The 12,649-nt window shown below is 36.2% G+C and overlaps 1 protein-coding gene across 2 annotated transcripts; it reads left to right on the top strand.

Annotated features, from left to right (window-relative positions):
* The first annotated feature begins 1,243 nt into the window (after nucleotides 1–1,243).
* Nucleotides 1,244–12,404, top strand: LOC127983885 (myotubularin-related protein 9). 2 transcript variants are annotated; one of them, XM_052586262.1, is made up of 11 exons: nucleotides 1,244–1,323; nucleotides 1,868–2,073; nucleotides 2,650–2,758; nucleotides 2,876–3,001; nucleotides 3,757–3,930; nucleotides 4,013–4,230; nucleotides 5,189–5,350; nucleotides 5,680–5,821; nucleotides 6,394–6,614; nucleotides 7,626–7,777; nucleotides 10,425–12,404. In XM_052586262.1, exons 2-11 carry the CDS (start codon nucleotides 1,892–1,894, stop codon nucleotides 10,586–10,588), a joined length of 1,650 nt encoding a protein of 549 aa, XP_052442222.1. In that variant the 5' UTR covers nucleotides 1,244–1,323; nucleotides 1,868–1,891; the 3' UTR covers nucleotides 10,589–12,404. The 2 variants fall into 2 exon arrangements, with proteins under 2 accessions (XP_052442222.1, XP_052442223.1); XM_052586263.1 differs by having other exon boundaries at nucleotides 1,297–1,354.
* The last annotated feature ends 245 nt before the right edge of the window (nucleotides 12,405–12,649 follow it).

The raw sequence follows: 12,649 nt of genomic DNA, 5'->3' as shown, positions 1-12,649 counted from the left end.
TTATGATTTTTGCCTTAATATACTCCAATTACTGCTTATTAATGCTTAGTAAAGTAGTTTTAGGATTAAGGATTTAATAATGTCTTAATAAGGTCACAGAAATAAAAACAATATAAATAACCATGAGAATTTTTTTAAATTATTATATGTATTTATTTACCCCATAAAACTATTGTGAATAGTACAGCGTAAAACTATTAAGCCACACACACACACTTACACACACACACACACACACACACACACACACATGTATGTTTGCATATATATATATATATATATATATATATATATATATATATATATATATATATATATATGTACTGCATTAAATCATTTCAGGATGCCGAAATCTGAACCGTTAAATTCCTTTTTTTAACTAACTCCCAAAAATTGTGATGTCAGCAGTGTTCTTAAGTCAGGTTTAATGGATAACATTAAGAAGCAAGCGTTGTCTGTTCCATGCATACATTCCAGAACTGTTTGTTCAGTTCCTCAAGTGAACAGTCCACAGTTCAACTAGTGGAAATAAACAGTCCTGATTTTGTAAATCACATACATTTTAAATTTTGTTTATTTACCAAATATTCGACAGATATAAATCATACTATTGGTCTATCAAGCTAAAAAAATATTTTTATTTTTTTGAAAAGCAAAAAAAAAAAATAATAATAATTATAATATGAGTTTCATTCAGTACAGTAAATCCATTTTTGACACTACAAACATGTTCAACATCTCTTGTGTATAACATTGTTTATATTTTTGTCTTGTATTTGGTGTTGTTAGCCTCTCAATCCAAATTCCAGGCCTTGCTCCTCTTTAATCATGTACTTTATAAACCTGTAGAGAACACAAAATTCTATTTAGGTAATTATATTATATTTGGTAGGCCTAACACTTTATTTGAAGGTGTCCTTGTTACACATGTTATTACTATAATAACAATAAAATATGCATAATCACATGCAAGTTACCCGAAGCCAAACCGTATCCTAGCCCTAACCGTAAGTAGCCTAATTAATATTACTCACTGTAACATGGACACCTTGAAATAAAGTGTAACCTATATTTTATATTACTTACATACATTAAAATAATAATTAATTACAATGATTACAGAATTATAATTAATATTGTTTTTAGTGTTTATTGAGAAGAGAATGAGTGAGAATATTCAACACTCTTCTCCCGGTATGTAAAGTCTTCAGCACTCCTCGCGCTCCCTCACATTCACCCAAACCAGTAGGTGGCGATACTGATTAATATTAGCTCGCGGTCAAATCCAACAAAGGAGTGGAAACGAGGAAGTAGAGGGGTCAGGTGAGAGAAATGCTGTTGTCATCTCCTTTAAGTACGTTTAAAATGCATATGTTGTTCTTGACAAATAACATTGCACCTGCGGTTCTTTGTCGAGTTCATTGGATTCGTTTTAATCCGAGCGTCTTCGTGTTGATGCGACACAAAGCTGCAAATCCCGTTTGTTGTCATATTTCAGGCTGATGACACAGCGAGCCGAGAGAAATTGGACAGATACTTTGAATATGCCAGAATAACTGTTTATAAATACTCGTGCCTGGTTTAGTTACGCTCCTTCGAGTAAATTAGACGAATGTGGTATTTTTCTCACCGCTATCTCAATGCTTGCGTCTTGTTTTGCAATCTGCAGATGAGAAACCCACCGCTGCAACATAACAAACCTCTGTGTCTAACCATTGCTTTTATCATAATCATACTATTATATAGGTTTAGTTGTCAGATGAATGCAAATAAAAGAATAAGAAGAATCCTAATAATGAGACTTAGACGTAGTTTGCACTACAGTAGTCATTTACATCAGTGTTTCCTCTCCCATTGACTTTTGCAGGTTTCTTGTACCTCTCTAAACATCATGGAGTTTGCTGAGCTGATCAAAACCCCTCGTGTGGATGGGGTGGTCCTCCACCGCCCCTTCATGCCCACTGTGGAGGGAACTCTGTGTCTGACGGGACATCACCTCATCTTGTCTTCTCGGCAGGACAACACTGAGGAGCTCTGGCTGCTTCACGCTAACATTGACTCTATTGAGAAGAGGTACTGATGATACACAGAGAGGGAAGTCTGGGACAACTAGTAAAAATGGCATATTATTGTTATCATTTTCACAACTGTGACCCTGGACCACAAAACCAGTCTTAAGGGTTTTTTGAGAAGTTGAGATTTATACATCATGTGAAAGCTGCACAAATAAGCTTTCATGATGTTTAAAGCATTCAATTGATGTATGGTTTGTTATGATAGGACAATATTTGGCCGAGATACAATTATTTGAAAATCTGGAATCTGAGGGTACCAAAATATGAAATCCTTAGCAATGCATATTACTAATCAAAAATTAAGTTTTGATATATCTACGGTAGGTAATTAAAATTTTTCTTCATGGAACATGATCTTTTTTAATATCCTAATGATTTTTTAGCATTAAAACATTCAATAAATTTGACACACAATGTATTGTTGGCTATTGCTACAAATATACTCCTGCTACTTATGGCTGGTTTAGTGCTCCAGGGGCACATATATATTTTTATTAATCAAACGTGACAGTAAAAAAAATGGTGAGCATGAGAGACTTCTATCAAAAACATCTTACAGACCTAATGTTTGCAGGTTTGTCGGATCACTGGGAACTATTATTGTAAAGTGTAAGGACCTGCGGGTGATTCAGCTGGACATACCTGGCATGGAGGAGTGTCTTAATATCGCCAACTCAATTGAAGTAAGACTGCATTAGTACTCACTCATAAAGCAGAATAATAATGGACTAATAATAACCCTGATTTCTACTAATCCGTTTATGCTGTTAGTGTTCAGTTTATGATGGTTCATTTTTCAGGCTCTCTCCACGCTGGACTCGGTGTCCCTGATGTATCCGTTCTTCTACCGTCCTCTGTTTGAGGTCATTGAGGATGGATGGCAGTTGTTCGTTCCAGAGGAGTCTTTCAAAGATCTGGAGTCTATGGTATTGTTTTCTCCCTGGATGCCTTGACACTGAGGTCATCAGAAAAAGCTGTAATACAGTTTCTCAGTGTATCATTGCTCATTTTTTCAGCTGATTCTCTATGGGAAGCCAAAGAGCACATATTCGGGACTTCATCTTCTGATATCCAATTTAATACAAATACAGCTAGTATTTCATAAACTCCCGTTCAAAAGTTTGGGGTCTGGAAATGTTGTATATACTCACCAAAGCTGTGTTTATTTGATTAAAATACAATACCACGATAATAATATTCTGAAATATAATTACGATTTTAATTCAACTGTTCTCTATTATAATTTATTTTAATCTCTCATTTAGTCCTGTGATGGCAAAGCTGAAATTTCAGCATCATTACAGTCTTCAGTGTCACGTGATCTTTCAGCAATCAATCTAATATGATAATTTGGGGCTCAAGGAGCATTTATTATTATCATCAATGTTGAAAACAGTTGTGCTGCTTAATATAATAGTAGAATAGTGGAAACTTAAGTGCTCTAAACAGCATTTACATGAATTATTATTATTCTTTACTATCATTTTTGATCAATATAACGCATCCTTGCAAGATAAAATTATGAATTTCTTTAAGAATGACTCACCCCAGCTTTGGAGTCGTAGTGTGCAGTATAGCAGTTTATTGAAACCTCTTTTGGTTTAGACTTAGTTAATTTCATTTAAAAAATAAAGTGACTAATTAAATGACGATGACACTGAGTTCTGTTGTCCTCTCTCAGACAGATGAATGGAGACTGAGTGAGGTAAATAAAGACTTCCGCGTGTGTCCCTCGTACCCGTCCTTTCTGACTGTGCCCAAAGACATCGATGATGAAAGTCTCTGCAAAGCTGCTTCCTTTCGCCACGGAGGCCGTTTCCCTGTGCTCAGTTACTACCACAAGAAAAATGGCATGGTTAGAAGAAGTGTCCTTTGGAAATTTTTGTTTCCAAATGTTGACCTGTTTAAAAAACTGACTCTGATCACACGGTCCACAGGTGATGATGCGAGCAGCACAGCCACTGATAGGAACCAATGGACGCCGCTGCAAAGAGGACGAGAAACTGATCAATGCCACGCTTTGCGCGGGGAAGAGAGGTTACATCATCGACACGCGGACTATAGCTGTAGCGCAGCAGGCTAAAGCTCGTGGAGGAGGATTTGAACAGGAAGCCAACTACCCTCAGTGGAGGAGGATCCATAAAGCCATTGAGAGGTGTGTATTTAATTCTTCTCATGATAATGCTATCATGAGATGCATGTTTTTTTTGCATTGAAATGTAGATAACATAAGTGAATTTATTTAAAAATGAAATTATTACATTTTATTTTATTCAAAGTTTTGATCTGAATGACCACCTGTCCGACCTGTAAACCGACCAAGCACAGCTTTTGTTTTGTTTTTACATGCTATTTAGAGCCAGGTTTGATACATGATAAAAGACCAGCATTAAAAAAAAATTATTGTGATGCCGCCGTTTCAATGAATAGTTGTACAGAAATCAGTGGAAGAATATTAAAAGCTGTAAAGACTCTGGTAAAATTGGTAAAAACGCAATACATATAATACATACATAATGCCTTAAACAAAAATCCTGGGTATAGTTAAAAAAAAAAAATTTAATTGTATTTTAAAAAAATAAAAAAATTAAATTTTAAATTAAGTTCATTTTTACAACTATTTTTGAATGCATGTTATTTGATTGATTGCATGTGAATGATTGATACATGTATGTGTTTAATTAATATTGATTTATTTATTCCTTGTACCGTTTAATCCGAACCAAAACTTCTCTCTGGTTTCAACCTGATTTTGACAAATATTTGGCAAATCCAGTGACCATTTCTTAAGTGCTCTAATTGGTTTACAGGCAAACTGATAAAGTTGATTAAGTCAGTAAATCAGATCACTTTCTTTTCAATCTTGTGATCAGTACACATCAGGCAGTCAGTGAATGGATTGTGACAGTCTGTACCATCTCAAACTGATATTAGCACCTACTGTGCTTTTATTAGGGGGCTTAAACTCGTTCAAGCCTGGAAAACACATGTCAGTTGCAGTTGCAGTAAAATGCTCTTTTGGAGCTGAAGAATACCACATGCAAGCAAACAAACACAGCTGCACAAATGAGTCCAGTAACTAAGACTATAATCTGACAGCTGTTCTCCCACAGGTCTAATGTTCTGCAGGACAGTCTGATAAAGCTGGTGGAGGCGTGCAACGATCAGTCACACAGCATGGACCGCTGGCTCAGTAAACTTGAAGCGTCCAACTGGCAGAGTAATGTTAAGGAAATCCTCACAACGGCCTGCCTGGCTGCACAGTGCATTGACAGGTACATCTGTTGATACGTCTACCTGTTCCTATCTCATGCACACCGAGCCATCACACTGCAGACTGATCTGTACAGGCCATATCGTGCAGCTGTGGTAATTACTGATTTAGTTCATTACAAATGCTGTGGTCGCCCTGATTCTTGCCACATTGGTTACAAAGCTTGTTGTGGTGATAATTAGTGCTGTTGTCATGCCGTGATCATCATTATGTTCACACCACACTGGTTCTGCTGCTTTTGGCACGCAGTTCATCATCAGGTTTGTTGCACAGTTTTGTAAGTGCAGTTTCAAACTTGGAGGGGCCACTTTGATTTGTGTTGTATTCTAGGGAAGGGGCGTCAGTGCTGGTTCATGGCACAGAGGGCACTGATTCAACACTGCAGGTCACGTCTCTCGCCCAGATCATCCTCGATCCGACATGCAGAACCATCTGTGGCTTTGAGGCGCTGATTGAGCGAGAGTGGTTACAGGTGAGAAAACCGAGAAACTCGGATGTGTCTGATTTCCGCTTCATGTCCCATTGTCAAAGTCATTCTATTAGCCTCCCTAGAAATTCTCTGAATGTGCTGTAAAAAAGTTGGCTGCTCACTTTATTAGCATACTGGAAATATTATCATAGGGCATCAGAGAAGAGCAGAAGTGTAAAGACAAAAAGCATTTTAAAGTATTTAAGTATTTCCCATCAAAGTATTATACAGGAATTAAATACAAATTTATTATTGCTTTATTCTGCAGTTGATAGATGTTTATTTTTATTAATTTGTGTACTTTAATGTGCAAAAGTTTGGGTTCATTTAGCAAGGATGCATTAAATTAATCCAAAGTTACAGTAAAGACATTTATAATGTTGCAAATGTTTTCCATTTCGAACAAATGCTGTACAAAATGTCTGTAGAGAATCAAGACCCTTGCTAGTGTTCCAATTTGATAATAGTTAACAACATAAGGAACTAGGAAGTGGAATCAGACACAGCCTTGGTTTTAAAATGATGTTTCTCTGTAAAGTCTGGGATAACCTAAGGTCCTGTAACCTTTCCCCTAGGCCGGTCACCCGTTCCAGCAGCGTTGTGCACAGTCTGCATACTCAAACGGGAAGCCCCGAAGTGAAGCGCCTGTGTTCCTGCTCTTCCTGGACTGTGTGTGGCAGATTCTGCGGCAGTTCCCTTGCTCCTTCCAGTTCAACGAGAACTTGCTGATCATGCTCTTCGAGCATGCCTATGCCTCACAGTTTGGCACCTTCCTTGGAAACTGCGTGGCCGAGAGGTTAGTGTCCCCCTTCATCAAATACCTGTCATTACGTCCGTTTACAGATTCGATCTCATTTCCTGTATTACATTATAAAAACAAATTGTTTGAACCATACCAGATAAATCTCTAAGTGGCCAACACAGGACCTGTCGCAAATGCCACAATTATTTTATCACTCAGAAGGTAACTGGTGTGTCTGTGCAACAGTTATGTCACCAAAGGTGGATTTGAAAGAAAAGGGAATTTGGAAGTGGTCCATAGTTTACACTTGTACATAAACACATGGCATGTTGTAATTCTATCTGACTTCGAAAGATACGTTCAGGAGCAGAAGGTCACGACCCTTTCCGTCAACACTGCTGCATCAGTAAAGGCCAACTTGTTGTTGGCCGTGACCCTTTTCTGTTTGTTTCATATTCTGAACAGGATGTTTTGGTAGATGTGTTGTGAAATGATTTTCCGCTTGTTGCTTAAATGTGTATCACATTTCAAAATGCCCAGTTTTGGTTCACTCATTTACCGACAATGAATGGTGTGTAGTTTGTGACGTCATAAATCTGATCTTCGGACACAAGAGGAGAGGTTTCTTTCTGGTTTAATGTTTTAACATATGTTTTCTTTAAATGGAAAAAAATCGGTTATTTTATGGGGAGTCGATGTTTCCATGAAGATCCTGTAACATCCATATACATTTTTATTTGCATAAAAGATGGCTTATAGTGGGGAAAATATCTTAAAATTGTTCTTCACTAAGACAAAAATGGTTACTGAAAGGTTCTTTAGGGAACATGAGATGGTTCTTCTGTGGCATCACTGCAAAAAAATAAAAAACCTTTGGAACGTTTATTTTTTTAAAATGTATGAACTGCAAGATTAGAATATATTTATGAATGTTTGGGTCCAGCTTGAAGTGTAGAACAGTTGCTTATTGTAACATAATGGATGGCAACGGCTGGATGTGTCTCGCTCCTCATAACATGAGGAGGTATAAATGTAAACTTTGTACTTCCTGTTTCAATGTTTCAGGGTGAAGCTGCAGCTGTCTCAAAAAACTGTTTCTTTATGGTCGTGGGTGAACAGACCTCAGGAGCTGCAGCGATTTCTCAACCCACTGTATGAGCCCAATAACCTGGTCATCTGGCCGTCTGTGGCTCCCCAGAGCCTGCTTCTGTGGGAGGGTGAGCGCCATCAAATCTCCCACATTCCTCTCATTTTCTGATCTCTTCCAGCACCTGCTGTGAATGTGACATCATCATTAAAATGATATTGAAACGCATGTTTGCCCAGTTAAACTATAGGGGGCAGTCATGTGTTGTTTGGTGCTTTAACTATATTTTTACAGTGAACCTTTGGATGAGTGAGATGCTTAAAGTACTTGTGGATCATAAGATCAGTATGTGTTTCGAAAGGAATGGTATGTTACCATTCTTCAATGCCATACAATAGATGCACCTATAGGTACTGTATCTTGTGCATTCGTCACATACTTCAACATTATATTTAACAATCTCTGAGACAGATTCCATTTAAATAATTATAATTCTCCTGGTATAATGAAAATGAAAGCCTTCTGGACCATATATAAAAAAAAATTATTAGTTGTTTAATTTAAACATCTAAAATCTATTATTAATTGCAAAAAAGAAGTATTTTTATTTTAGAATACAGTATTATTTAAATTAAGTATTTAAATATTTTTAAAGAACACGCCTACAGTCTGATTATATTTTAGTTTTTATATATGACAGAGACTGTTTTTTGGTTGTTGTTTTTTTTGGACACAGATTAAACAAAGCTGAAATTTAAAAAATAAAGTTAAATTTACTCTAAATATAGTAATCAGTTTATTTTTAATCAAGAAAATTCAACTTCCTTGTCATGTTTAAGATATTATTTTGCTTTAAAGAAGCAATTCTGAGACTGTTTTAAACCTTTCACCCGATACAGATTGTCACATTGAATTCACAAGTGTAACAATGATTTAACCCCGATGACCTCTGTGTCATTCATTTTTTCAGTCCTCATCTCTGGAGCCTGTCATGCCTCTATTTTAGAGGTGCAGTGAAAGAGACTCTTTCAGGAAAAGCAGCCAAGCAGACATAAAGTTTAATGCCATGGGGGTTCACTTTCAGTCACATGAGCAGTTCTCAAACAACTCACAGATATGTTTAGACCTTTCATATACACTACCAGTCAAACATGTGAATATCAGTGCACTCGCCAAAAGAGCTACACTGAACAGTCTTATACTATAGATATAAGCCTTTGACTAGATTACAGTTCGTTAAAAAAAAAAAAGATTTGAAGTAACACATGCTGCTATTATGTTTGTGTGAATGAATGAAATTAACCAGGTGGTTTGAACGAAACCATTTTCAATTTGTGGGCTATATATGAATGCATCCTTTCTCCAAGTTGCACTTTTTTCCAAGTCACTTTAGAACAGAACAGAATAATGTGTCCAGTTTATTTTTGGCAAGCACATGTGTTTCTAATACAGTACTGGTTGGCTATATTAACATGGTATCTCAGGTTGTCCAAGATGTAGGAGATTTTTTTTTTGTTTATCGGAGCAGATTTGGAAAAACGTAGCATTACGTACTTGCTCTGAAGTGAATGGGGGCCATCAGAATAAGATTCCAAACAGCTGATAGAAACACCACAATAATCCACAAGTAATCTTCATAGCTCAAGTCCATCAATTAATGATTTGTGACATGAAAAGCTGCACATTTGTGAAAGGTGTTTGAATTTGAATCCATCGCTTATGGCTTAACTATGATTCTGTAATTCATAATACTCCAGTGAAAAAGTCCTTCCCCTTTTGTCATCTCACATAAATTCCACCAGCATATTTGTTTAGAACTGTTTTGGACTTTTTTTCACTTGTAAATGATCTGTGCATATTTCTCTCCTGATTCAGATGAGACAAACCTTTCACTGGAAACACCAATAATACATATAAAATATTTTTCTTACAAACATGCAGCTTTTCATTTTAAAAGATACTAACTAATGGACTGGAGTTGTGGATTACTTATAGATAATTGGGTTTTTGTTGTTGTTGTTGTTTTTTTACTCTGACGGCACCCATACACTGCAGAGGATCCACTGGTGAGAAAGTGATTTAATGCAATAAATACATTTCAATGTAATGCTGTGATGCAATGCAATACATTTCTCCAAATCTGTTCTGATGAAGAAACAAATCTATACATATTACATGGCCTGAAGGTGAGTAAAACTATTCCTTTAAGTGTCAAGGTCCTTTGAGGAATAGTCAATCAAATGTTAATTTCACAGTTGAATGAGTATTGACCAGGGTAGGGTTGCACCAGCCATTAATAAGCTTAAATGAGAACATTAAGTCCACACTGAACCTATATTTTATTTGGTTTCACCAGTTGTACGTAAGGCAGGATGTAGCAAGTAGTTTGTTAACTCTCCGTGAAGTAGTATTTAATGAGAGTTGATCCCATGAACTTCGGGTTTTAAGTCAGACTCTCTATACATTAGACCACGATTGCCCCGTTTAAAATGATACATTAATAATAACTAATATTTAGTAGTGCGTATGATGTAACTTACGTACAGCTGGTGCAACTGACCCCAGTGCACTCTGCTAGCACCATTACAAAATGTAAGCATCATGTGTGTTAAGAAACATGGGATTGGTGATTGTATGGGGATGATCAATGCAGGGTGATCAATGTGGCCATCTCACATCTTTTTCTTTTTGTGTGTCCCAGAAAAGATAATTTATCAGCCACACAGAATGATATCGTCACATATTACATATCTAGCACCTTGTTCTTTTCTCTGTAGGGGTATTCCTTCGCTGGAATCGCTCTACAAAGTGTTTGGACGAGGCCTGTCAGGAAATGGTCCATATTATAGAGTACAACAAGGAGCTGCAGAACAAAGTGAACAGCCTGCGCAGGCAGCTGGCCCAGCTCGAGACGGAGGACGGCCCCCTGCAGACACCATAGGACGTCACCAGAATGGTATCCTTCTGATTTGCCATCTCTGTCTTACTGAAATAAGTCTCATGCTCGTGTATCTACACTCCTCTGATCGTACTCTTTCTTTCCGTCTCCATTGGTCTTCAATGGATTCTTCCACTAGATCTGCTGCACTATTAATATATCATTGTAGTTTTCTTCCTTAAACACTATGCCTCACTTGTCCTTATTATAATGTGCTTCATGTAAAACACTTTAAACTGATTAGCAGGTTGTGATATGGATGACATTTATTACAGATTGTACAATGGTGCTTTGGTTTACATGTTCTCATAGAAAAGGGACTGCTGATGTGCCATTTTATTATTATTATTTTTTTTTTAAGTCGTGTGCCATGAAGTGTAATAGAAAGCACAATTATAAAATAAAACAAAAGGGAAAATACTGGACTGACTATCAGATGCTGGAAATAGCATTTGAATCAAACACAGGTGGTTTACATGGTCTTACATGATCCCTAACACTGACAACACTGACCACATGATTTAAGAGAGAGTTCACCCAAAAATACTGTCCAAGATGTAGATTAATTTGTTGCTTCATCAGAGAAGATTTGGAAAAATTTAAAAGTACAGCACTTGCACACCAGTAGATCCTCTGCAGTGAATGGGTGCCGCCAGAATGGGAGTTCAAACAGCTGATTAAAAACATCACAATAAAACACAAGCAATCCACATGCCTCCAGTTCATCAATTTATAACCTGTGAAAAGAAAGAGGTTTTTTTTAATTGCACCATCACTACCCAAAATACCAGTCCATAAACCATAATAATGCTTGTGGGTAATTTAGTTTTCTTTTTATCAGCCTTTTGAACTCACATTCTCACAGCAACCATTCACAGAGGATGTACTGCTGAGCAAGTTTTGCAAGTGTTAAGGAACAAACTCGTCTACATTTTGGATGGTCTGAGAGTGAGTACATTTTCAGCAGATTTGCATTTTTGGGTGAACTGTTCCTTTAAGAAATTGCCAAAAGTGGCAATTTTTGCTTTACAAATGTAAGATTGTCTGTGCGCAGGTAATATTCTTATTTATATAAAGATATTTAGTATATAGTTTTAAAATCCAGATTTCTGTTTCTGAATGTCAAAAAACAACCCTTGGAAATCTTGTTACATAATGTTTTTTTTTTTATATATATGAACATCTTTATTAGGACACGCACAGCAGTTGTTTAGAAACATCTAAAAATAAAGCCCACTGGGATTATTGAAGTTTCTATTGCATTCCTTCCAGTTCTCTACAGTTGTCATGAGCATGGTCTGTAGACAGAAGGTGTTTGCTGCAAAATCTCATAATGTGCTATTAAAGGTTTTTGGGTCCATTTGTTTCATAAATATCTGAATATTTAAATCCAGTGTGTAGGGACTCCTGTGGCATATATAGGTCATTTTAATATTCCACTGGGTTCTTGCCATCAAATTAATTTCTCGTGGCACTTATGAATGTGTCTTGGTTTAAGGCAGGTTTGGATACTGGGGATAGACATTCAATTGTTGTTTTTGTTAATGCACTATTTCTTTTTATTTCTTCTGGCTCTTCAGTTGCATCAGCTGACATGCATTATTAAGATTCACTGTAAAATTGTCTGTACAGTGTCATGCCTTGCTTTACAAAATATTGATTAAATGTGTAACTGACGTATGTTATGTTCTGTGGGCATTAAATTTGTTTAATGTACATCTGTGTGTTTTTTATATATATATATATATATTTAAATTGACCACCTGTAAGTATCTCCGTTCCGAAACTATAAATCGTAATAAAATATGAATTACCACTAGTCAATTTGAAGTATCTTATCAGCGCATCACAATAATGACTGATATTACCATTGAGAAAAAGAAAACAATGGTATCTTAACTTCAAGCCGAATACACAGTATAGCTCATATAAAATACAGAATGTCATTTTTTCATATAAAATACAGAATGTCATTTTTTCATCTAAAATACAGAATGTCATTTTTCTTATATATATATATATATATATATATATATATATATATATATATATATATATATATAT

Source organism: Carassius gibelio, chromosome B20, assembly GCF_023724105.1.
Source record: "Carassius gibelio isolate Cgi1373 ecotype wild population from Czech Republic chromosome B20, carGib1.2-hapl.c, whole genome shotgun sequence".
Taxonomy (NCBI): domain Eukaryota; kingdom Metazoa; phylum Chordata; class Actinopteri; order Cypriniformes; family Cyprinidae; genus Carassius; species Carassius gibelio.
The sequence above is the reverse complement of the archived record's forward strand: the minus strand, read 5'-3'. Positions and strand labels throughout refer to the sequence as shown.